The sequence below is a fragment of the Anser cygnoides genome, chromosome 7 (genome assembly GCF_040182565.1).
Source record: "Anser cygnoides isolate HZ-2024a breed goose chromosome 7, Taihu_goose_T2T_genome, whole genome shotgun sequence".
NCBI classification, from domain to species: Eukaryota; Metazoa; Chordata; class Aves; order Anseriformes; family Anatidae; genus Anser; species Anser cygnoides.
The window spans coordinates 19882443-19895411 of NC_089879.1; the positions used below are offsets into that span (position 1 = coordinate 19882443).

At 39.7% G+C, this 12969-nt stretch overlaps 1 protein-coding gene across 6 annotated transcripts in view; it reads left to right on the top strand.

Moving 5' to 3' along the window:
• The window catches only part of MARCHF8 (membrane associated ring-CH-type finger 8), a 93494-nt gene that overhangs the window by 50552 nt on the left and 29973 nt on the right, over positions 1–12969 (top strand). Inside the window, exon 1 of one of the 6 annotated variants that reach the window (XM_013200865.3) lies at positions 9519–10244. The exons of the other annotated variants lie outside the window; for them this stretch is intronic. Within the exon in view, the coding sequence (XP_013056319.2) occupies positions 10236–10244 (9 nt within the window). The 5' untranslated portion in view covers positions 9519–10235. Of the gene's footprint in view, positions 1–9518; positions 10245–12969 lie in introns of those variants that run through there. 6 annotated transcript variants of the gene reach the window in all.

The following is a 12969-nucleotide window of genomic DNA, read 5'->3' on the forward strand; positions in this document are numbered from 1 at the left end:
CTTTTGTGCTTGTTGATAATGCTTTGAGGGCCACATTGAATCTTTCCTTCTGAGATGTATCAAAAGGACTACAGAGGTTTTAGAAGAGTAGAAATCCTATCAGCTACGATAGAAATCAGTCAGCCCCAGTGGGGAAACCCTACTTGACAAAGTTAGAAGAGCATTTGGAGAAGAACAAAGATAGTCAAAACTATTCAGTTGAAGCTACAGAACAGGCCTAAACTTTGCAAAGTTACTATAGTGTTGATTTGCTGAGAAAAGCAAGACCAGGGGAAAGAAAAACAACTTCTTTCTGGTCTTTAACAATCATAAATCTGTAAGGAACAGAGAATTTCAGATTATGTTGTTCTTGCTGCCACCTCTCCTTTTTGATGTCTTTTTGTGGCTTGCTCTCCTTCCCTTTCATGTCTTTTATTGATACGCTTTTGACATCAGCATTGAATTTTTGTTAAGCATCACTTCTTCTAGATATGTTGTTTTCACTTATGGATTTTTTTCACTTGTTGCTAAACTATACACTTCTTTCCTACAGTTGCATTTGCTAAAACTATTCTTTTGTAATGTTTCTTAGAATCCATGTATTTTTTAGTTAGCAACATCCCTTTCTCATCTGTCTGCTATATATGGATGAAGGACAAAGATCATGATTAGGGGCTTTTCTGCTTCTGCTTTATTACCTTGATTACAAGCTCACCAGTTAACTAATGTTGCTAGATAAATATGCTTGGTGACTTACAGGTGTGTAGAAACCTTACACGCCTTAAACACAGATAATCAAGAACAGCGAAGCCATCAATGTCTCGCCAGTGTTCTTAGAAACTAGGATTTAATGAGTCAGAGGAGCTCAAGTAGCAGTCTAAAGACATTTGTTCTGAAGTTCCTCTACTGCCCTTAGGAGCAAAACCTGTGAGATTCATATCACCTTTTACTCTCGTTTTAGTCATTTAGTTTCATGCAAGACCGGTTCCACAATGGGTTTGAAAGAAGTAGCACTTGTCTCTCCCAGTATGGCTTCCCGGTGCTTTTTTTCTGAGGATTACCTGTGAGGAAATCAGAAGGGCCCAGCTCAAGCCTTTTGTCATACAGCCAGACATGCATATCCCCAGATGTTTCTTCCAAGTTTTCTTTTTTGTTATTATCTGCAGACAGCAGAAGGGTGCTGTACAGATGGGCCTAAAGACATAGGATGCACTTCAGTGATCTTATTGTCTCAGTGAAGGTGAGATAATGAAGAAGAGTTTTCCAAGAGGGTGATTTTTCCATTTCTTCAGTTAAGCAGTTCAGGACTGAAAGACTACACAGGTTTGTTCTTTTTTTTTTTTTTTTTTTTTTCCCCTCTGTCTTATCCGTCATCTCTCCATATTCCATTGTTGAGGGACTGCATGCAAAGGACATAATGACTTGAACCCATTTGCTATGTAGTAACCTTAAACAGACAGCCTTGCCTCTATGAATGGCAGCCTTATTTGGAAAAAATAAAAATTAAAAAAAAAAAAATCCAGAATTTGAGTACTAGAAAAGAAAATGATGATATTTGCCTAAAACCAAAAACCATATATATTCTTGCTTCTGAGATTCAACACTTTTGAAAGTATAGTCTAAACAGGGTTACTGAAATATTAAAGAAATATATATATTTCAGGAGCATGGAAGCACCATACTTATGCATCTGTTCTGCATGTAACTGAAAGAAAGGCGCTGAAGCTAAAAGTACATTTTTTTAACCTTATTCAAATTCTTTTTTTTCCGTCAGATGCTTAAAACTTGCATTTTTTCATGTCTTTTGCAGTTACTAGGCAGTGTTGCAGACTTATTTTTATCATGTGTATTTTGGTGTACTCGGCCTCTGTGATTGGGGATGTGCACACTCATACTTGTTTTTATGAATTTAGAGCTAATCTCATCACTTTGAAACTTGAGTCATGTTTTGTGTGTATCAGAGGTTGACAACGTTGAATTGTAGTTGTTTAAAAAAAAGTGGGGAACAGTTTAGCTTCTGAGTAATACATCCAGTAGTGCTTCAGTGGCACTTGGGTGGCTTGAATTGGCATATTACTAGACCAACCTTATCCTAGTCCTAGTCTGGACTGTGAAGATGCCATAATCTTTCACTTTATTTTAGTGAATCTGAAGCTTGTCAGTGATAGATTTGTAGTTCAAAAGAGAAGGCACTGTGGTAGCAGGGAATCGCTGGGAAGAGGAAGAAATGTCGTTAAAATGTTCTTCCAGGGCCTGATTCTTGTACTTTCTGTCGGGCAGCTAGGTTGCTGTCAACATGGGGTTTTGCGTTTCTCTTGTTTGAGTGTTTTCTTTGTTTTCCCTCTGGATAATTTAATGTCAGCTTAACCTAGCGTAACAGGAAGCTATCTCAGAACCAACCAATTTAAGCTCCCTTATGTTGACCTTGATGGTTGGTTGGTCTTTGTATTGTGACGTCTTGTGGTTACTACACCCTGTTACTTCTTTCTCTTGATATTAGGTTAATAGTTTTCTTTGAATAGTTTTTGCCATTCCATCTGGTTTCTGTTAATAGCTAATTTTGTTGTTTCTTGTCATCAGATTCTCTCTTGCTGTCTAATGGAAAATTAATGTTTTATGACTCATTGGGGTGCTTGTTTTATCTTGATTGCCATTCACTGGTTAGCATTATGACTTTGAAAGAACGATGCTCTTCCCCAAGGAAGCGTTTGTCTGTCTCAGAGGGGTCAGACTAGTTTGAAGAACCAGATGTAATACCTTAGGCTATTTGAGGCACCAGCTCTGCTTTCAAATCCAGGCTGGGCCGTTGTGGTTAGGGTAATAATCCATGTGTTTTCTCTGTCTGCTTTGTCAAGGAGCTAGTGTTTCTGCTAATTTTTTTTGTAATACTTTCTCCTCACGTAATTGTGGCCCTGCACCCCCTCTAGTCTCCATGAGAGCACTGACTATGCATTGTTCTCCCTAAAAATATCCTTTGTTTGAAGTCAAGTTAATATCCTGACTTCTGTTGAATCCCGGTTTCCAGGGTTATGGTCAGAGTCCATAGTAGGAGTTGACTAGCTGATTGTCTGTCTTGTAGCCTGATGTAGGTATCACAGTTGGACAGAAGCTCTTAAATATAGAAATGGTGAGCCTAACTGCAGTCATCATCCCTGAAATGACTTATTGAATGGAAAAGCTTGGAAGCTACTGGCCTCAATGGTGAAACAGTTCGCAACTGTGCGTGTTGATATTCATCAACCCTGAAGTATGAACTTTTGGTGATGTGCAATTGTTACTATACCCCGTCCTGCTACATAAGCATTTAGCAAAAGGGGGCTTGCTCCCATCTGACTAGCTGGTTCAGGCTGCCTGTGTATTTCGACTGGAAGTATTTTTGCAATGAAAAGGCTTATTACCAATTTTTTCTTATAGCTGCAAGGGTAACAGAGATAAAAATTTGTACTTCTAAAGGTTCACAATTTAGCACAATACCTGCAGACAAGTGGCAAATACACAAGAAAAATGGCAAGAAATAAAAAGTCTGTCCATAAAGCTTATTTTGATTGGAGAACTAACACTGGCTGCACAGGACAGGGAGTTTTGTGTGGGTATAAGTTCCTGTTGCACCACATTTTTTTCCTGGCATACCTGCATTTATACAAAACAAATAGAACAAAGGCCAAATTCATATAATGCCATAGAAAAATCAAGCTAAGTACATGCAGTGATATTCTAACCCAAAAGCAGACCTGCCTCTTTCCCTCCCTCTGTCCATCCTTCCCCAAAAGGCATTTTAAAGGCATTTTGAGAAACTTTGCGTATTCTGCAAACTCAGCCTGGAAGAGTGGTGGGAGCTGGTGTTGGTTTCCCAAAGTATTCCTGAGAAGCAGCAGCTGTAGAATGGATGTTAATGTTCTCATTTCTGTAGTCCATTAACTTGAAAGTAAGCAAGGTACAACAGGGATAAGGCCATTTCTTGGATGGGAACAGCTGGAAAGGGAAATCCTCATTGACCTTTATTAGATATTTCCCCCTATCCCATGAAGAATAGTATGAAGCATGCCCTTCAGTCTACTTTTTCTTGATGCTTCAAACCATTAAGTTTCTGCAACTTGACTTTCATCAGAAGATGTACATTTCTCATCCTGAATTCAACAAATAAATGTAAGAGTTACCTTGCCATTTAAAAAGAAAAAAAGAGGAGATTGTTTCTTTTTGTTTGTTTTACTACTCGTCAATTGTATTGTAGGCTATATTGCTTGCTGCATCCTCCTTTCACCTTTTGCTCTTCTTTTTTTTATTTAAGAGATTTCACTTCTGCCATGCCGTGCCATGTAGCAGCTGCTTTTGATTTGTGGAAGCACAAGCGGAAACCTTCTCACATGTCTGACTGCAGGGAAGATGTTAACATACTTTTCACTGAGAGGAAAAGAAAGGTGAACACAGATTATTTGAAATGAAAACAGAACATCTGCAATATCAAGAAGTGTGAATTTAACAAGGAGGAAATTGTGAGGTCATGAACAGCAGTGGAAAGAGAATTTAAGTACACTTACTGTAACGCTAGCATTTTTGCAAGTTGTCCTCCATAAGAGAGGCTTCTTTACCATTTATAGGCAAGAACTAGTTTCACCGTCTGCACTTTTCTGAGGTGAGGTCTGAATATTCTATGCGATTCTTTTCAAGTGGCAAAACTGAGATTCAGGAAGGTTTAGTATCCAAGGTCATAAAGGTCTGACCACAGAAAGTGCATCTCCTGGTTCCAAAGCCTGTGGCTTGCTCAGTGGTCATCCTGAGCCTTGCTCTTATTCTAGGATGCTGTCTGGGATGCGATCAAATGAGATCAACTGCCCTGTCATTGTAAATCAGCAGACAATTCAGAACTTCTCTTTTGAGATAGTTTCTTTGACTTATATTTTACTGTATCCGTTGGGATTTGGCCAGGTTTAGAGCATTTTTTTCCATTAAATGAAACAAAAATATAGTTTGTAAGTTTATACATGCAATATACATATAAACAAATGCATGTACATGTGTATATTCATATATATGTATTTATTTTAATGCACTTGACATTAAATATGCCTAGCTGCTTTTCCTTATACCTAATACACCAGTGTCCATCCTTCTTAATGTTTGTTGTCTGGGTGTTGTAGTCATCTTTATATTTTCTTGTATTGGCATATAAGCTTTCTGAAGCAATTGAACCTTTTGCCATGTTTTATAATACCTAGCACCACAGAGTTCTGCTCTTGAATTCTGTTCTTACTTGAAAGCATCAGTTGAATTTGGCACTGTTTTCTGATTTCTAAATTGCATCCAGATAGGGTGTTCCAGTCCTGCTAGGCCCTCTGGCATTTGTAACTCTTGTTAGTGATTTTAATTCCGTATCATTCAAAGAGCAAAACTCCTGCTTCTGTAAGTATTTGTTAGAAAAGCATATTTAACTGGAAGCTAATTCTAATGCTTCACCTTTGAGGAGTGTTAGCTAGCATAAAAATAAAGTCCTCTTGGATTTAAAAATGATTACAGTCATTTTTGCTAAAGCTTACAGGAGTTTCCTTGTACCCAGGATTAGATCTTATGAAGACAGCTACATTTCTGTCCATTAAAGTTACTTGTTACAGAAGTTGCACTCCTTTATATAGTATTCCTATACCCTTTTCTTGCGTGGAATTGAAAAGTATTTCCAATTTGTTTACCAGTGGTGACAGGAAATGACACAGGATAAACCAATGTAGGTAATACAGAGATAGGAGAAAATGTCTGGTTCACGTGGTTGGAGCTGCAGCTAAGCAGAAATAAGGGTAATAAAAGGCACAAAGAAACAGAGAAAATTCAAGTGTGATATGAGCTAAGATGGTGCTGGGGCCAGTGGAGGTGCCTGAAGATGCAGCTGGTGTGGTCACGGGTTCATTTGCTTTTCTGCTTGATATATCTCATTGCTGCTGAAGAATACAAAGCAATGCTTACTTTCAGGCAGTGTTTGTGTGGGCTTTGCTGTTTCTCACCCTGTCACTATCAGAAGCAGCTCCTATCTTTTAATCCCCTTAAGCCTCTAGTCTCTCACCAAAACATGTCCCCCCTGGAATGTAATCCTCTTACTTCAGTTCCACAGTTACACTGGTTATGTATGCGTGCGTGGGAGTGTGGGCAGCAAGGCTTCTGTTCGCCAAAGGCTGAAAAAAACAAAATATCAGTATACCTAGATGAGGATTTACAATAGAGCTGTTGTCCAAAGTACTGTCTTGAATCCCAAGATCCCAAATTCCATCTTTTTTTGGAAAAGCCTGTAGATACCTTGTGTTGTGGTACCATGATAGTTTTACAGCTTTAACAAAAAGAAGGCATCTTTTGAATGTTAGTTTATTATCTATCTGTATTAACCTCAGTTTGCTTGCTTCTATGCATGGGAATGAGGGCATGGAGTACCACCACCTGCATTCTCAAGAGCTACCATGCTTAGAGATCCGAAGGCCATTGTTCAGCAAGGGAAGTGCAAGAAGAATTTGGGATCACATTTACAAGTGAATGGGACAAGCAGTGTAAAGTTTCAAGGAGGAAGACTGGTGGGATGATTGAGACCATTATTCTGACTTCAAGGAAGAGCTTAATAAAGTGTAGTTGTTCTTTACCAGGTGGCAGCTCTTTGGGTAAATCCCAAAGTCTGATACTCCACGTGAAAATCAATGCCCTGACGAGTTCCAGGTTGGAGACTTGTGTTCTGCTACTGAGAAAAATGAAAGAGAAATCTCAGTGACAGTCTTCTTGCTTTGGCACGGTTTCAGTATACGTAAAAGTCACCCCGTGCAAAAGTACTGTGCAAAATACATGCAGTGTTGAGCCCCACACCTATTACTGGATATAGCTGCTGCCTGTGACACTAAGAATCATTGTGTGTAGGTGTAGGACAAGGAAGGGCAAATTTCAGAGGGCAGCAAAATTTCCCTGTGTCTCGGGTTTGTCATCTACCAAGTGACCATCACATTTGCCTTCTTCAAGATAGTCGTGTAGAGCGCAAGGGCCTGTAAATTGCAAACTGGCTTCAGCTTCCCTCTTACAGTTTATCAAGTTGTTCAGTTCTTATTTTGAGCTGCTCCCTACTGCTGTTCAGCACTAACCAACTGCAGTATTTCACTTTGGACAATAGTATTTCGTAAGAAAGGTGTTAAACATACGGTTTAGTGGAGGAGTTGTTAGTGTTAGGTCAGAGGTTGTACTAGGTGATCTTGGAGGTCTCTTCCAACCTAAATGATTCTGTGATTCTGTAAACAAAAAGCACATGCTGAAGTTTCAGCCCGGTGATCCAGCCTGATTTTTGTTGATGATTTGGGTGTGTTACTTCAATGCATACTTGCATTATGAGAGGTTCTTCCAGTTTTACACCCTCTTCTTGGTATCATCCATTTTGTCCTCCATGGTGCTACCAGCAGCTGTTATTGACAAACCCCGCAAGAAAAGTATTAAGTTGCGTGTTTTTTTTTTCTGATTGCGTTCTTAGAGAAAAAGACATTTGTCCCTTTGAACTCTTGCTTTTGTAATTTACCGTTCTGCTCTACTACGTTGTTCTTAGCTGAAGGACAACACTGCCTGTTTCACTGCTTTTAGGAGCTTTGAATTTTGTCCAGCTGTTTTCTTCCCTTCCATGTGCTGAATGAGAGGTCACAAGGGAGGCTTATTTAGAGCCTACAGGGAGCATTTCAAAGGAGCCACAGGCTTTTTCCAGACCTTGTATTTATATATCCCCATCTCCCTAATTTGAGGGTTATTAAAAATTCATCGGTTAAGTTTTGCAGATAGATGTCATAACTACAAGGCCAAGCTGTACCGTGTGACCTTCCTCTGATCTGTTTTTCAATGGGTTCCCTTTCAAGGTGCCCATCCTTCCTGCCTTTGTCTCAGAGTAGGTTTCAGTTGTTTGTGCTGCTTGTTTTGTTCCTGGAATCCCTGCTCGCTAGTCTCAGGTCTTGCCTGACCTAACGAATAATTTAATTTAATTAATGAATTTCCTCCTGGATGCCTGTGAGAAAACAATTTCTTCAAAACAAAGCGCTTAGGTATAGGATTGTGATAGAGAAGTAGAGGGTTAAAATGCAAAGGACCCAGCGTAAACAATATCTAACCCTTAGTCTTTCCTTGTAAATTTAGATCAGTCTTATTCACCTTTTCTAACTGTCTGTGTTTAGAAACACAGAACTGGGAATCTCCAATATGGAAGCCTGAATTTGGACCAGGATGTTCTTGAGTCTTCATGCTTTTAGGTCTTTGTATTTTGGAACAGAGTCCAGTTGTTCTTGCAGGTTGCATCCACATCCCATGCTGCTGTTTCATCAGTCTAACTGCCTGCACTGCAAGATGCAGCTCAGCAGCATCTAATACTTCGCCCTGCTCTTTATCCTCTCCCTGAGGTGGTAATCTGGCCAAATCATCTATTTCATCTTTTAAAGAATGACTGTACATGATCTAATTTCTCTTTTTCACTGTGTGTCTGCTGAAAGACCCATTTAAAACTAAAATCTCAGGAAGAATTTTGACATCTTGTTGACGTCTAGATAGGCAATATTGTTTGTCTGTGTTTTGGCCTTTAAGGAACATAAATTTCCAAATCAGCAGTTACTTATTCTTCGACCTCCTGGAAAATACTTCATTGCAAACCAGAAGGATAGTATTCTCATTCTGGGATAATTTTATCTTTTGTATCTTTAAAAGAGATGTTTTATATATATATATATATGAAAGTTTTCAATCAGAACTTAGTTGTAATGGAATCAGCAAACACTGTCAGTGTGATCCCTGGGGCATAAAAGCTTACAATCCGAGGATCCTACCCCAAGCGTGAATCCTCTCTGTTGGATTCTAGAGCCCATGGTGAGCCCCTTTTATTGTTTCAGTTTCTCATTAGCTCAATTACAAGCATAGATCCTAACAGAAAACTTTACATCCTTAGCAGTCGGACTTTATGTATTTTCAGAAGGTACACAGAAATGCCTTTAGCCATTTAGCAGTTCTTTGTACCCTTACAAAGAAGTTACTTCTAAAAACTACAAAAGGTATTTTAATAAAATCTATTATCTTCTACAGCAACTGCAGATTTCATAGATGTACAATATGATTTCCACAGATAACAAATGCGTACAGCAGAGAACAAAGAGAGTTTGAAACTAGTTTTTAAAACCTAGCTTTGGTGGGGGTAAATTTAAAGGCAGCTTGACAAAAGCAAATCATATAAGCTAATACACTTTTTCTGAAAACTTTGCTGCAATTTCCTGTGACAAAAACTGCCCTAGCTCAAAGCTCTCGGGAATGAAGGACAGGAGATTTACTATGAATATGAGACTTATTTATAACCCTTTCCCCTTAGGAAATAAACTTTAGAAAACGCTCTGTCAGCGCCTGTGCAAGAATGCGGTACGGTCCCCGATAGGTCAGGCAGCACTCTGACAGCTGCAGCTCATTTTCTGTTTCATGTGAATAAATGCGAGAGGCAGAGGAGCCCAGTGAAGTGAATTGTTTAATACTGCTCACATAACATCAGGATTTTTGAGCTGATGCGCATGTGTTTCCATAAAATAAATTTTGAAACCAAGCAGGATTTTACTGGAACTGGAGCATGAGAGCTGAGGAATAAAATGAGTAAATGTCTTCAGTTAAGTGGAAAAGCTTCTATTTCAATAGGCTAATGGCCCTGAGATTTTATTTTAGCAGAAAATGCAGGCGTTCCTGGGACTGCGGTGATAAATTTAGTTCTTACGCAGCTGCTGGCATTCAGCTCATTCAGCAGGCACACAAAAACCTCAGCCCTCCTCATTAGTCTGTGACGGCTCTGAAGTTTCCCAACTGGGTGAAGAGCAGTGCTCTTTTGGAGGGCTTCCTCTGCAGCCGGCAAGTTTTGCTCATCTCTCGTCTGATTGCCTCAGACAGTCTTCCGCTGTAATCTGACACGATGATTTTAGGATGACAGTGATGGGAAACGAGGACGCCTACACGGAGCGTCCCTTTCTCAGTTACGACAGCCCTGCACAGGAGTGGTACTTAGAGAAGCTCTGAGCACCATGCTGCCTGTTCACACCACCTGCTCATACAACTTCATTCCTTTGCTTCCTGTTTGCTGGCCTTTAGGTTATCTGCTCTGCTGTGCTGGGTCACTGGGCTCGTCCCTGCTTTATTTAGCTCCGTTGGCTGCAGTACTACTCAGTGTTAGCAGTGCACAGGCGTACGTTCCTGTGTGGGGTTCCTGTTTCTACCAGCTGAACGTCAAGCAAATGTAGATTTCCATGTGCAAGGTAAACACGTTTTTCTAGCTAGCTCCCGCTGCAGTTTCTTTCTCTGTTCCTCATGCTGTAAGGCAAGTCAGTATTTATGAAGTACTCTAGGTCCCAATGTGCTAGGGTGTGCCTAACGCCAGTTGCAGTTTCTGAAATACTTTGTTTCGGATCAGGATGTTGGTCATGGCTCAGTCCAAGTCTCCCTGAAACCAGCGGGATTTCTTGTTGGCTTCAGTGGGACCACTACATCTACATGGAGAGTTGGTTTGTTGCATCTTCCAGGAAATAATGCTCGATAAGCCACGACAAGTGTATGTGTCTTAGTCTGCAATAACTGGCTTGCATCACCTGCTTTCTGGTGTTCTTCTGAAGGTGTGGGATACAGCTGTGATGTCTAGTTACTTAGCGGCATGTATTTTCTTCATCTTATTTATTTAATTTCTTTTTCAATAATACATTGGTTCAGCTGTCCTCATATAAAGGCTTGTCTATACTGTTGTTCACCCCAATTGTTTGTTGCTCTGAATTCTGCGTTTCTGCCATAATATCTCTCTGTTGATACCTGCTCATATCAACAGAGGCTGATCTCCAGACCTGATCGCATTATTGGTGGAATTTCCATCAACTTCCATAAAGCCATGATTTAATCTCTAGTGACCATACACAAGTTGGCTTGCCTTGTTTTTTATACTGGTTTTAATATTCATTTCCACTCATTCTTTCTCTGTGCTGGCATTTTGTTGTCTGTGTTGACTGCTGCTACATTTTGAAGAGAGGGAAGATCTGGTAAGGTCTCCTTTTTCAAGAAGCACTACTGCTGAATACAGAACGAAAAAAAGATGTCCCTGACAGAATGGGGCTGATCATTTTGCTTTCCGTGCCTTCATGGAAGAATATCATTTTATTCTGTATGACAATACCACCTCTTTTTTCTTCAGTAACATCTTTAAACAAAAAGTTGACCTTCCTAAGCAAACATAAGTCTCCTGTAGGATTTTTTTCATCCCGTTTTCCTACTCAGAAATGATAAGCATAACTCGGAGGCAAAGTATCAAGAATTTAGAGAATCTAAATCTCCTGAGTGCTTGTCTTCCTCCCAAAAGACTTCTGTAATCAATTTTCATTTGTGGGCATAAGCTGTTGAGGCAGATGTAGAAGAAAAAGTGGGAACATGACGTATGCATATCCCAGTGATCAATACCAGTAAACTGGATAGCATCGGCTGTTAGGTAGGCACAGATCTAGGTGATGTTAGCTGATCTGCAGATAGACGCTGAATTCTTGTCCTGCTCCTATATCAGGGACCAGTTTAATGAGTGTTATATATAGGAAAGAAAAACAGAACACATCAAAATTCTGCTTCTGCCCTTTTCTTTCCCTTCATTTTTGTTATTTTTCCCCTTGATATCTTGGATGTGTGGTGTGTGTGTGTACTTTGCCTATCCCTGCTGTATGATTGGAAGGTAACCAGAATCGGCCGGATTTTCTCCTGTGAATCACAGGTCCTGAGCATCCTTTGCATGACAAAGTGCCAGAATATCTGCTTGCAGATGAACAATGAAGTATTTCTCAGCGCAACCCACATTTACCAATTTCTGAAACTTGTTTATTTGTGACTCCTGGGAACTCAGCACTCTGAATTCCCTTAATGTTGCTAAATATGTTGATGTTTCAAGTGCAGCACCCTGACTGTTGGTCTGAAGTAAATGAGTACAGATTTTTAGGCTACAGAAGGAGTAAGTACATTTACAGCATGTTATATCTTCTGGGTTTAGGGAGAGACTGCTGTGTAGCTTTCTCTGGGCATGTACTGCTTGCCTGCATCCCAAAGCATCAGGCTAGTCCCATGCAAGACCAACTGTGATTGCCTGACAATGTGATGGGTATGAAGTGCTCTTGGGTTACTGGCTGAAGTAGTCTGCTGCACCTAAACAGTTATTTGCTTTGTTCCTTGTATACAGCGGCTGTGCTTTCAGGAAGGAGAGGGTAGTTGGCTGTGCGTGTGTGCTTGGTGTAGGTCTTTTTAGTTATTATTAAGTCTTAACATGAAAACCTTAATGTGTGTGTGCATTCACAGGTGCACGTGTATGTTCTTAAAATGATTGGGGGTAAATAATCAGTTGCACCTCAATTTCTGGCATGATTAGCTAGGAGCTCTGAACTGGTCGCTTGATACAACTTTTATTAGCACAATTTTATTTTGAGGTTATTGTTCTGCAGTTTGAATGTGCTACCATTTCAATGATGAGCATACCTTTTCTCTCAGCTTAGTCTAGACATCTTTCCTTCCAGAGAGTCGTTTTCCTTAACTAGTTGTGATTTATTTATATAAGGATGGTTAAATGTGTTTGTTTGTTTGTTTTCTCTTAGATGATATTATATGTGTACTCTTTCACCTTACAAACTACTGTTAAAAACAATTTGCTTAAAACTCTCCAAAACATTACAGGTCAGATTTTTACAATGATTTCACTGTACCAGTGTTTGGCTAAATAACTTTAGTGGGCTCTGTAGGGCCCAGTTCCTCATTTAGCTAAATTTGTGTGGTTGTTTAACACTGAGTTTGAAATGCTGTGGTTCAGAATATTTTGCAAACTGCACTGATAAAAATGGGAAGATGAAATTTCAGGCAAAACCAAGCTGGTATGTAATGAGTAGGTATTACTAAATAGGGCTGATACCTACAAGTTCTCTTTCAAGAGCTTTTTGTTGCATGTTTTTGGCCGTATCATGTTAAATATTA